The sequence below is a fragment of the Globicephala melas genome, chromosome 20, assembly GCF_963455315.2.
Source record: "Globicephala melas chromosome 20, mGloMel1.2, whole genome shotgun sequence".
NCBI lineage: Eukaryota > Metazoa > Chordata > Mammalia > Artiodactyla > Delphinidae > Globicephala > Globicephala melas.
The window spans coordinates 36633557-36646916 of NC_083333.1; the positions used below are offsets into that span (position 1 = coordinate 36633557).

Below are 13360 nucleotides of genomic sequence, written 5' to 3' on the forward strand. Positions count from 1 at the left end.
TCCCAGGAGTGGAATTGCCAGGTCATGAAGGTGACAGAATATGCCACCCCCAAATATGCCACTTTGGCATAGGATTATTTTGAGCTAAAGGCACTTGAAAAACAGCAGGTGTAAGAAGGGTACACTGAGTTCTCCTTTTTTTTCCCTAAATACAGGAGATAAACCCCCCATATGGAAGATGTCCTCCCTATACCAGGAGGAAAGTAACATTCATATCATTAGGGACAAGGATTCAAGGCAAAGAGAAAGCTGTACAAACAAATTTTTTTATTCTGTTTTTTATGATTTTTTACATTCTTATTTATTTTTTGGCCACACTGTGCAGCTTGTGGGATGTGGGATATTAGTCCCCCAACCAGGGATTTAACCCAGACCCTCAGCAGTGAGAGCATGGAGTCCTAACCACCGGACTGCCAGGGAATTTTTTATGATTTTAGAAAAGTATTTTATTCTTATGCAGTTACTCTTAACATACCTTATTAAACTAACCCTTATCTTCCTATTCACTTCTTCACTCACTTAACTACCCTAGCCAAGCCTCTTTGTCTGGACACTTTTTCCTAATTTACTACTCTGTCCATTTCAGTACATAAGCGTTCAATTCTAATTGCTTCTTTGGGTCTTCATTCTCCCAGGTACATGTAAAATTTAATAAAATGTGTTTACTTTTCTCCATTTTAACTGTCTTATGTTAACTTAATTCTCAGGCCCTGCCAAAAACCTTAAGAGGATAGAGGAGAAATTGTACCTCCCCTATAGTCAAAAGGAACGAGGTCTGTCATTTTGGTAAATATTACCAAATTTCCTCTGTAGAGGTTGAATCAATTTAAACTCGTATCTACAATTTAGGAGTGCCCCATGTGTTTTTCAGTGTTTTGGTCTTGGGCAATCTAATATGGAAAGATAATATCTCAGGGTAGGTTTAATTTGGATCTTTAATGAAGAGTGAGATTGAATATCTTTTCATGTTTCTGAAAACTGTTCATATCCTTTGCTCATTTTTATATAGGTTAGTTTTTTCTAATCAATTTGAAGCTCTTTGATGTATTAGAGTAGTTAGCTCTTTGTGTTATGTGTTGCAAATGTGACTTTTTTGGCCATGTAGGGATTTTTCATCTTGAAGTACTTGAATTAATATCTTTCTATTAAAAATTACTTTTGTGTCATTGTTAGGAAGGCCTTCCCAGAGTTTCAGTATTTTAAAGATTTCTTTTATTCTCTTCCTCTTTCCATTTTTTCCTTTTACCTATATATCCTTGATCCATTTGGAATTTGTGGAAGGTGTAATTTATACATCTCAATTTTTTTCTCAGATGGCTACCTAGTACACTGTTTATTGAACAATCTATCTTTTCCATGTTGTATTGAAATGTCACTTTTTTTTTTATTTGATTTATTTAATTTATTTATTTTTGGCTGCTTTGGGTCTTTGTTGCTGCGTATGGGCTTCCTCTAGTTCCAGCAAGCAGGGGCTACTCTTCGTTGCGGTGCGTGGGCTTCTCATTGCGGTGGCTTCTCTTGTTGCGGAGCATGGGCTCTAGGCGCATGGGCTTCAGTAGTTGTGGCACGCAGGCTCAGTAGTTGTGGCTCGCGGGCTCTAGAACGCAGGCTCAGTAGTTGTGGCGCATGGGCTTAGTTGCTCTGTGGCATGTGGGATCTTCCCCGACCAGGGCACGAACCTATGTCCCCTGCATTGGCAGGCGGCTTCTTAACCACTGTGCCACCAGGGAAGTTCCAGAAATGTCACATTTTTTAAAAATTAAAATTCTCTGTATATTTTTATCTATTTTTGGATTTTATATTTTGTTCTTTGGACCTATTAATTTGACAATAGCTCCACTATTTTAATTATTGAGACTTTTAAATATGCCTTAATATTTAGTAAAATTACTCCCTGTGTTCATTAAGTTTTTCTTTCAGATTATTCTGACTGTTGTTATTTTTTGTGTATGAACCAGATTATTTAGTTATAAAAATCCTTTGGGTAAATTCAAAAAATCACACTAAAGTTATAGATCAAGCAAGAAAGAACAACATCTTTATGATGTCAAATATTGTAAATTGAGAACATGGTCTGCCTTTCTGTTTGTTCACATTTTCTTCTGGGTCCTTTAGGAGCATCTTAACCATTTCTTTATACAGATATTTTATATTCCCTAAGTAATCTCTAGGAGTTTTATCTCTTCTCTTACTATTTTAAATGAAGTCATTTTATCTTCTTATGTCTTCTAACTGGTTCTAACTGGTGGTTGTTTGTGTTGCGCCAGGGGACTCCTCCTTTCACTAAAAGCGCAGCCCATCCAGATTCTGGTTTTGTAGAGGTTTCAGTCCTAGCTGCTCACCTACAGGGTCCATATCTCCTGACCCTGAACAGTTATCAAAACCCCAACCCCTTAGGGAGGGTGGGAGGGAGGGAGATGCAAGAGGGAAGAGATATGGGGACAGATGTATATGTATAACTGATTCACTTTGTTATAAAGCAGAAACTAACACACCATTGTAAACCAGCTATACTCCAATAAAGATGTTTAAAAAAAGACATAAAAATAAATAAATAAATAAACAAACAAATAAATATTCATTCCCACTGGGAAATAAAAACAAAAACCCCAACCCCTAGCCATCAGGGTCTAGATCCATATGAAGGATCCAGATCCATGTGAAGCCCCATGAGGGCTTCACCTCTCACCTCTCCCTCAGCCACTCACAGGGTCATTTATGAACATACCATTCTAGCCTTAGGTTCTCTCTTCTTTCTGAAACAAAGGGGTCCTTTTCTTTTGAATGCATTTTTATATGTCACTTTATTTCATTTGGTATTTTTATGTGGTCACATGAGTCTGTGTGATGGGTTGGGCATGGTGAGTGAGTAGCTTGGGTGGGGTAGTGTTCATGTTAGCTCAGTTACTTTCATTCTGAAACTTCCATTTCTTGGTTTGTAATTGACATTTATTGTATATTAGATTAGATGTTGTAATGGACTAGATTAGAATGATAATATTATGTATTTTTAGTAAGTTTAACTATTTGTTGAAATTAAATGAAATATTTATACCTGGGCTTTAAATTTAGGAACATGGCTATGGAATCTGGTTTGAAATATCATGACTGAAAATATTTGTCATTAAAAAGCACATTACTAGTTCTGTTAAGTTAGAACTTGAAAACCTAAGTATTTAACTGATATGATGTAATATAAATCTCACCTGTGTTTTCCAGTCTTTTTTATGGAAAAAATAGTTCTCAAAGAAATTCAGAGGCTCCGTTCTCCTTAGCATTTCTAATTTCTGTATGTCTTTGAATGGCTTTCCCATCACCACCCCATCCACATTAGGAAACAGTGGAAAGACGGGTATTTTTGAATATGGGCTATCTGAAGGACGATTGCATCCTAAGAAGATAAAAACTGGTATCACAAATAATGTAAGAAGAAATTCACATAAAAGACATACATGTGGTACCTATTTTGCTCTTTGTCTATTCATCTCCTCAGAGGCCATGCCACCCCTTCTTCACTCTCCTGCTCCTACCACCCACACATCCACAGACTTTCAGCTTCATACAGGTGTCTGGGGATTCAGGTACATTTGCTTTCAAATGATATGTGTGACAGAGACCAGACACTCAGAATAGGCTGTGGCCTTACTCTTAAAGCACTTGGCATTTAGTATTTAATTCTGACCAGTAATATACAAATAAATCCTTTACAACAGTGGGGAGAGGACAAATGGCTCTTACTTTTGAGCTCTTCAAGAAATTTAAATAAATCCTTTTCTTTCGTTATTGCAATCCGGGCAGCATTAGCAAAGGCGGCTGTGCTTGAGCTTGGAGGTGTGCATATGTCTGGCTTAAATCTCCTTTTTCCATAACCTGTAGCATAAGGGCTCCACACCATTTCCGAGGTGGTTTCCTGGAATTTTCTTCGGAAATAGCTAGGAAAAAAAAAGTAATTCAGAGGTGGTTAAAAAGTGCTAAAGTCCTACTGAAAAAAAGTGCCTGAGTGTTGGACAGAAAGAAAAAAAAGTCAAATTGCAAGTTATATATGCTGAATGCATTCATTTTAATTTGTATATTCATTCAATATTATTTATTGAGGGCTTGTTTCTGTGACATTTATAGAACATCTACTGATATTTTCCACAGGCCATTTAATTACTTTATATATGCAGTCCCTGGGCTTTGCCTTCCTTCCTCTTCCCCAAGATTTCCCAGTCCTGTCTAGAACAATACCTATCGATTATGATCCATGTTAGGTTGCTTCTATGTCTTGGCTATTGTAAATAGCGCTGCAATGAACACTGGGGTGCATGTATCTTTTTGAACCATGTTTTTCTCTGGATATATGCCCAGGAGTGGGATTGCTGGGTCATATGGTAGCTCTGTTTTTAGTTTCTTTAGGAACCTCCATACTGTTCTCCATAGTGGCTGTATCAGTTTACATTCCCACCAGCAGTATAGGAGGGTTCCTTTTTCCCCACACCCTCTCCAGCATTTATTGTTTGTAGACTTTTTGATGATGGCCATTCTGACCAGTGTGAGGTGATAATTTACTGTAGTTTTGATTCGCATTTCTCTAATAATTAGCGATGTTGAGCATCTTTTCATGTGCCTCTTGGCCATCTGTATGTCTTCTTTGGAAAAACGTCTATTTAGGTCTTCTGCCCATTTTTGGATTGGGTTGTTTTTTTTTTTTTTAATATTGAGCTGCATGAACTGTTTATATATTTTGGAGATTAATCCTTTGTCCATTGATTCATTTGCAAATATTTTCTCCCATTCTGAGGGTTGTCTTTTCATCTTGTTTGTAGTTTCCTTTGCTGTTCAAAAGCTTTTAAGTTTCATTAGGTCCCATTTGTTTATTTTTGTTCTTATTTCCATTACTCTTGGAGGTGGGTGAAAAAAGATCTTGCTGTGATTTATGTCATAGAGTGTTCTGAATATGTTTTCCTCCAAGAGTTTTATAGTGTCTGGTCTTATGTTTAGGTCTTTAACCCATTTTGAGTTTATTTTTGTGTATGGTTTTAGGGAGTGTTCTAATTTCATTCTTTTACATGTAGCTGTCCAGTTATCCCAGCACCACTTATTGAAGAGACTGTCTTTTCTCCATTGTATATCCTTGCCTCCTTTGTCGTAGATTCGTTGACCATAGGTGTGTGGGTTTATCTCTGGGCTTTCTATCCTGCCCCATTGACCTATACTTCTGTTTTTGTGCCAGTACCATATCGTCTTGATTACTGTAGCTTGGTAGTATAGTCTGAAGTCAGGCAGTCTGATTCCTCCAGCTCCATTTTTTTTCCCTCAAGACTGCTTTGGCTATTTGGGGTCTTTTGTGTCTCCATACAAATTTTAAGATTTTTATTCTAGTTCTGTAAAAAATGCCACTGGTAATTTGACAGGGATTGCATTGAATCTATAGACTGCTTTGGGTAGTATAGTCATTTTCACAATACTGATTCTTCCAATCCAAGAACATGGTATATCTCTCCATCTGTTTGTGTCACCTTTAATTTCTTTCATCAGTGTCTTATAGTTTTCTGAGTACAGGTCTTTTACCTCCTTAGGTAGGTTTATTCCTAGGTATTTTATTCTTTTTGATGCAGTGGTAAATGGGATTATTCCCTTAATTTCTCTTTCTGATCTTTCGTTTTTAGTGTATAGGAATGCAAGAGATTTCTGTGCATTAATTTTGCATCCTGCAACTTTACCAAAATCATTGATCAGCTCTAGTAGTTTTCTGGTGGCATCTTTAGGATTCTCTGTGTATAGTATCATGTTACCTGCAAACAGTGACAGTTTTACTTCTTTTCCAATTTGTATTCCTTTTATTTCTTTTTCTTCTCTGATTGCTGTGGCTAGGACTTCCAAAACTATGTTGAATAATAGTGGCAAGAGTGGACATCCTTGTCTTGTTCCTGATCTTAGAGGAAATGCTTTCAGTTTTTCACCATTGAGAATGATGTTTGCTGTGGGTTTGTCGTATATGGCCTTTATGATGTTGAGGTAGGTTCCCTCTATGCCCACTTTCTGGAGAATTTTTATCATAAATGGGTGTTGAATTTTGTCAAAAGATTTTTCTGCATCTATTGAGATGATCATATGTTTTTTATTCTTCACTTTGTTAATATGGTGTATCACATTGATTGATTTGCGTATATTGAAGAATCCTTGCATCCCTGGGATAAATCCCACTTGATCATGGTGTATGATCCTTTTAATGTGTTGTTGGATTCTGTTTGCTAGTATTTTGTTGAGGATTTTTGCATCTATATTCATCAGTGATATTGGTCTGTAATTTTCTTTTTTTGTAGTATCTCTGTCTGGTTTTGGTATAAGGGTGATGGTGGCCTTGTAGAATGAGTTTGGGAGTGTTCCTTCCTCTGCAGTTTTTTGGAAGATCCTTTGGAGAAGGATGGGTGTTAGCTCTTCTCTAAATGTGTGATAGAATTCACCTGTGAAGCCATCTAGTCCTGGACTTTTGTTTGTTGGAAGATTTTTTAAAATTAATTAATTATTTATTTATTTGGCTGCATTGGGTCTTTGTTGCTGCATATGAGCTTTCTCTAGTTGCAGAGAGTGGGGGCTACTCTTCGTTGTGATGCGCGGGCTTCTCATTGTGGTGGCTTCTCTTTTCGTGGATCACAGGCTCTAGGTACGCAGGCTTCAGTAGTTGCGGCTTGTGGGCTCTAGAGCGCAGGCTCAGTAGTTGTGGCTCATGGGCTTTGCTGCTCCACAGCATGTGGGATCTTCCTGGACCAGGGATCGAACTCCTGTCCACTGCATTGGCAGGAGGATCCTTAACCACTGTGCCACCAGGGAAGTCCCTTCTTTCCATTTATATTTTAAGCTCCTTAAATGCAAATGCCACCTATTAAATACTTCTGATCTCCTTAGGAACCAGGTATATGATAAGTAACTACCACAACCATAATAACAATAAAAACACCAACATCTGCTAACATTTCCTGAGCACTTACTGGATATAAGCCGCAATACAAGGAGGTGGAAAAGAGCATGGTTTCTGGAACCAGACAGTTTGTGCTAAAATCTAGGCACCCCTACCCCTTTGGGCAGGTTACTTAACTGACCTGTGCTTTAGCTTTTTTAATCTGTAAAGTGGGGATGATAGGGCATATCAGTAGGTGAGGATTAAAATAAATAACGTGTGTATTCTATGCTTATTCTAGTTACTTTCACATAATAATAATTGCTAACATTTATTGAGCTCTTATGATTTACTGAGCACTTTACCTGCATTATCACATCTCACAATTTCCCTGTAATTGTGTTATGGGTATTATTATTCTCATTTTATAGATGAGGAAACTGAGGCTGAATGGTTAAGGAATGTGCCAAATTTGTGTACCAACAGCAGGCATTTAATAAATGTATTTGACTTGGAATGAAATGTAGAATGTTGTGCACCCTCTGTTCCACATCTGACCGAGGTGTAGGATAGTATAAAGAGATTACCTGTTGAGCAGCGGAAGGATATTTTACATTGTTGGTGGCATTCTGTATTTTTAAGTCTCTCTAAGTGGGATAGTAGAATGCTTTGAGAGAGTAAGAGTTGAAAAGATTGATAACAGAAACATTTAATTTTTGTAATACAATGATAGACATAGATTGAGGAAATGTATCTTTCGTGATATTTGCTGGAATAAACACATTTGGGTGTGAGAATGTTTCCTTATCCTCTATTCTCAAGTCTAATTCTGGCTCTGGTCCAGTCCAAAGACTACTTTGGGAAGTATGAAATTGCTGTACCTCATCCCAAAGGACCTTTTGACAGCCCCTGGTAGATCCAGTGTGAATGGGAGTATCTTGTATTCAAACTAGATTTCCAAGCTCACCCAAAATCATTCCTGGAAAAGTCTCATTCCTCTGGGATTCTCTAGCCTAGGGTAGGAGAAGCTGAACTTTTGGCTGTCTTATTGTGGCACATGACTATTTATTTGCCTATACACCTTCTCCTTCGTTTTGGAGCAGATCCGTGGAGTAGGATGTTTGGGAGAGGTGGCTGCCTTGTTAATATCCTCATAAATGCTGCCGAGAAGGTCGTTTTTGTTCTTTCTTTGCCACCTACCTTACTATTTCCATTAGAGCCTTTCTGGGTAAGGCTGAAGTCTCTACAAGCTTTGATAGGATTTCAAACAATAGGATCCCTGGGTTGCCAGCTAAATCTAAACAGCTCTCCGTTTCTGGAACTATGGAGGGAAAAAAAAAATTCAAAATGCCTTCTGAAAAAAAATCTATCATAAAAAGGATTAAATTGTTTTACTGTATATACAGTATTAATACCAAGTCAAGAACTACAGAATTATAGAAAAACATTCGAAGTCTGTTCTATTTGGTAAAAAGGTCATTTTGATTACTGAACAGACAAAATAATCATGGAATTTTAAATGAAATACTTTTAGTTCAGTGACTTCTAAGTAAATACAGTAATACATTTAACATAAACATGAATTATGTGTTAAGGACTATTGTTCTGTTCTTCTATGTAAAGGAATTGTTGATATACATACTTCTGGTGTGCAGGCAAACCCTTGTTACTATAGTGATACTTGAAACAGTAACTTCTGTTTATACTAAAACAGTTCATAGCTTATGAAAGGATGTATTTTTCAAAACTGTATACAATATTTGGAATTTGGAATGCATTTATCCTAGAAGACATGATATGAATAGGGTTAGATTTTCCAAGGCAGCTTGTTAAACTCATAAACAAACCGTTAGAGGACTAACAACAATAATTTGAGTACCTCCACTTCATTATAACCTTGTGTGAAAACATGCTCTCGAACCTCCAGCAGACTCTCCAGCCCTCACACTGAGGGCAGAGGCTTCACCAGGGTGAGGAAGATATTTTTCAGGAACAGTGAATTATCTATACTCAAATTTGCCTGAGAGAGAGAGAGAATTTTTCTTTTTCTAAAAAGACAATTTTTCTTCTGTAGGAGGAGTACCTCCCAAAGTAGCACAGGTACTGGTAAAGAATTAAAGTACTATAAAAGGTGACCAAAATTTTCTACACCACTGCCTGAGTGTTCTCATTGGAGTCCAAAAAGCAGCGTCTTCTGCAGAAGGACTTGATGCATTTAAGTTAAAATTCTAAAACTGTATCAATTTCCTTAGCAAATTTTGTTTTAGAGAAGCAGTACAAAAGTAAATCACATCCCAGACTACACCTTCCTGATTGGAGACCTAAATGAATAATCTTTACAGTGCCATGAATTGCAACTAACCATCTGCCATCTATTCAGCAATATTTCTACTCACCCACAGCCTTCAGGAAGCGGTTGTTATCTGTTAGCACCTTTATAAAGTCTGAGAAATTCACCTTCCCATCTCCTGCAACAGAGATCTAAAGCTCAGAACGAGGATATATTTACCTTCCCACTTCACTCCCACCTCTATATTTCTATTATTAGAATATGCCAGAGTTTTACCCTGTTTCCACTAAAATTAAAGGATAGCGAGTGCTATTAGAGTGTTTGTGTTTCAATGAAAGAATAAAAATTTGGGTAGAGTTAGTGGAAACAAGTGACACTTTAATTAAATGGTAACTGACACACATGGGATGCTGCTGATTGAATGGGGCACTGGCAGGTGGGTGAGGAGAGGTGCGATGAGGTACTGTGCTGAATATATATTCCACACAACATACCAGCTTGGGCTACTAGTCACTAAATCAGTATATTCAGGACTTCCCTGGTGGCGCAGTGGTTGAGAGTCTGCCTGCTGATGCAGGGGACGCGGGTTCGTGCCCCGGTCTGGGAAGATCCCACATGCCGCGGAGCGGCTGGGCCTGTGAGCCATGGCCGCTGAGCCTGCGCGTCCGGAGCCTGCGCTCCGCAGCGGGAGAGGCCACAGCAGTGAGAGGCCCGCGTACCGCAAAAAACAAACAAACAAAAAAAACCAGTATATTCAAAGAAAACATTACCTATATGCTTTAAAAATATCAATAAAAATGCTGTGGCATTTAAGATTCAATATAGGTGGGCTCTAATGATGGAAGGAAGATCTGTACTAAAATGATTCAAACAGAAACAAAGGGCTTGGATTTCCTTGGCAATGTAGGCAGATAGGGTAGGGGGTCCCGGAGGAAGAAAACTAGGCATAACTTTCTTGACATAAGAGAAGCCATTTTAGGCCTAAGCCATTTTGTCATCTAAGCCTGGCCACAGTGCTTGCCCTTGCAGAAGAATATGCCTCATAGTTAATGATTTGAAAGGAACAAAGAATGTAAGAACAAACTGGTATTACCAGGCCAGGAAAATAACTTAACCATATTGGAAACAACATACCAGTTGTAAAGACTCCCAGTTCTGTTTTGAAAGTTGAGATTAGCCTGAAGCACATTCCTGAGCTGTTTTGCAGAATCCAACCCCCCTTGAGCACTCAACCTTTACCAGAATACCTAGAGCCTAAGGAATGATGCTGCTGACCTTTGCTGACTCTCATAACCCCAATCAACTAGAGCCTGGACTCTGTCGACCTTTGCCCCAAATCTATGCTGAATTCTCCTCTGCTCCAGCCCCTTCATGAATATGCATGCTCCCTTAGCTTAAAACCTTCCCATTTTTGCTGTCTGGGGAGACACTGCTTTGGGAAAGATCTCCAGCGTTCTCCTTACTTGTTGCAAGTAATAAATCCTTCCTTCTGCTCTTTGGCTTGGTTGTGTCTTTTGCCTCAACACCCACCAAGAGGTGAAGCCAGTTTTTGGGTAATAGTAACAGGTTATTTTTGAAATTGCCAATGCCTTTGTATCTGTTATTTCAAGGCACCCTCCAAAATGTACATTAGGACAAGTAATCTGAATTTGACATTAAATACGACAGTCACTTTTCATTTCCACACAGGCTTTTTCAAAGACTAGCCCATTTTGTAGCATTAATTTGATTTCATAACTTGTATACCGATAACTTTAAAGAGAAACACATATATGTGCTTTTGGCAAATGAATGAGGTTTACTTCTCATGTTTGTGTAGTCTGAGAAAAAATATATATTTATAAAAATTTTTTATGAAAAAAATAATGACAAGTCAAAGTACTCACGATCAATATCAGCACATCTTAGTTCATTACAGACATCATGCTTGGTTAGATTCACTCCCAATTTAGCTAAAGTGCGCATCATTCCATGTAAATCAATACAGCCAGTTTTATCCTTGTTAAAGAAGTTGTAGGCATCTTGGAAGGCTGGGGAAATGGAATTAGGTTAGGACAGGAATAAATACATATTCTTATGGAACTAGAACAGATATTACCGTTGATTGGAGGTCATGTTCTGAAAAACTAGAGAAATTTGGGTATTTAGTAGACATTTCTTATAAAGGACAGTGTCCTTCCATGAGATTTGAACTAGAATAAACTAATTGGTGGAAAAGCAAATATATAGGCAAAATGGCTCTTGAAAGATGTTCATACCCTAATTCCTGGAACCTGTGAATGTATTAATTTACATGACAAAAGGGATTTTGCAGATGTCATTAAGGTAGATTACCCTGGATTATCTGAATGGGTCCCTTATGAAGCAAGAGAGATGTGGCAGATGAAGTGAGAGATTCAAAGCAGGAGAAGGACTTGACTCATTGTTGCTGGTTTGAAGATGGAGAGGGCATGTGATATGGAATGCAGGCAGCCTTAAAGGTCTGAGAGAGGCTCCTGGCTGACAGCCAGCAAGGAAGTGTTTTTGTTTGTTTGTTTTTCGTTTTTTTGGCTGGGTTGGGTCTTCGTTGCTGCGCGTGTGCTTTCTCTAGTTGCAGCCATCGGGGGCTACTCTTCCTTGAGGTGCGCGGGCTTCTCATTGTGGTGGCTTCTCTTGTTGCGGAGCACGGGCTCTAGGTGCGCGGGCTTCAGTAGTAGTGGCGCACAGGCTCAGTAGTTATGGCTCGTGGGCTTAGTTGCTCCGTGGCATGTGGGATCTTCCTGGACCAGGGATCTAACCTGTGTTCCCTGCATTGGTAGGAGGATTCTTAGCCACTGCGCCAGCAGGGAAGTCCAACCTTGTCAGTTTTGAGGAGTGTTGTTCAGGTACTTTGTAGAAGTCCTTCAATTTGGGTTTTTCTGATGTTCTTCTCATGGTTAGCCTGAGATTATGGGTTTTGGGAAGGAAGACCACAGAACTGAAGTGGTGTTATCATCATTTATTAAGGCTATCAACATGACTTATCACTGGTGATGGCAACCTTGATTAACTGGCTGAGGTAGTGTTCGTCAGATTTTTCCACTGTAAACTTCCTTCCTTCCTTTTTCATATTCTACTCTTTGGAAGCAAGTTACTAAGGGTAGTCCAGACTCAAGGGACAGAGGGCTCAGGGGAATGGGGAATTAAGCTCTACCTCCTGGAAGAGGTAATATCTACATACGTTATTTGGAATTGTCTTGTAAGAGAGGTTTGTCTCTTTTTCATTTAAAAAATTCAATCATGGGACTTCCCTGGTGGTGCAGTGGTTAGGAATCCGCCTGCCAATGCAGGGCACATGGGTTAGAGCCCTGGTCCAGGAAGATCCCACATGCCATGGAGCAGCTAAGCCCGTGCACCACAACTACTGAGCCCACATGCCACAACTACTGAAGCCCGTGTGCCTACAGCCCAAGCTCCACAACAAGAGAAGCCACCGTAATGAAAAGCCCGCGCACCACAACCAAGAGTAGCCCCTGCTTGATGCAACTGGAGAAAGCCCATGTGCAGCAACGAAGACCCAACACAGCGAAAAAAAAAAAATTCAATCATTTATTTCTATCACTAGGGGCTTAACGATATTTATTTTATACTTTGAGTTATAATCCAATACTATTCTGTTTATTTTTGTTGTTCAAACTGTTCCAGCTTTGGCTGTTGTGAGCTCTTTCAGGTTCATTTCTGTATCTCCTTGACATGCTCTTGTCCTTTTGTATTTTGAGCATCTCCTTACTTTCTGGTACTGCAAGATATTCCAGGTTCATTTTGTATATTCTCTGCCAAAGCCCTAGAATCAGCCATTTATCCAAGGAACTCTGATTCTTTGATAGGAGACTGACATTGGAAGTCAAGATTTGGGTGCTGGGTATGCTTGTTGCTATGGGGGTGTCAGTGCTTTTAAGTCCTCTCAGCAAACAGAGCTAGGAAATATATGCACATATACTAACCCATGTATACACACATATCATATTATTTCTTGATCTATCCATCTGCATCCATTAAGTTAAACATGAGTTCACACTAATGTCTCACTCTAATCCAGTTCCACTGCTTCACTTTAGCCTTCTCCCTTTGTTTATCTGAAACTTCCTACTCCAACAGAGAGAAACCTGGCTCCCACCATCCACCATTGAGTCACTTATTTATTCAATTGTCGTATACATGTACAACAG

The 13360-nt window shown here is 38.9% G+C and overlaps 1 protein-coding gene across 5 annotated transcripts in view; it reads right to left on the minus strand.

The window, feature by feature from the left end:
- The window catches only part of EFCAB3 (EF-hand calcium binding domain 3), an 84393-nt gene that overhangs the window by 9338 nt on the left and 61695 nt on the right, over positions 1-13360 (minus strand). For all 5 annotated transcript variants that reach the window (XM_070044527.1, XM_070044528.1, XM_060291041.1 and 2 more), the window contains 5 exons: positions 11060-11203; positions 9280-9351; positions 8084-8204; positions 3739-3932; positions 3207-3391 (listed from right to left, as the gene is read on the minus strand). In XM_070044527.1, coding sequence (XP_069900628.1) covers positions 3207-3391; positions 3739-3932; positions 8084-8204; positions 9280-9351; positions 11060-11203 — 716 coding nt within the window. The remainder of the gene's footprint in view (positions 1-3206; positions 3392-3738; positions 3933-8083; positions 8205-9279; positions 9352-11059; positions 11204-13360) is intronic.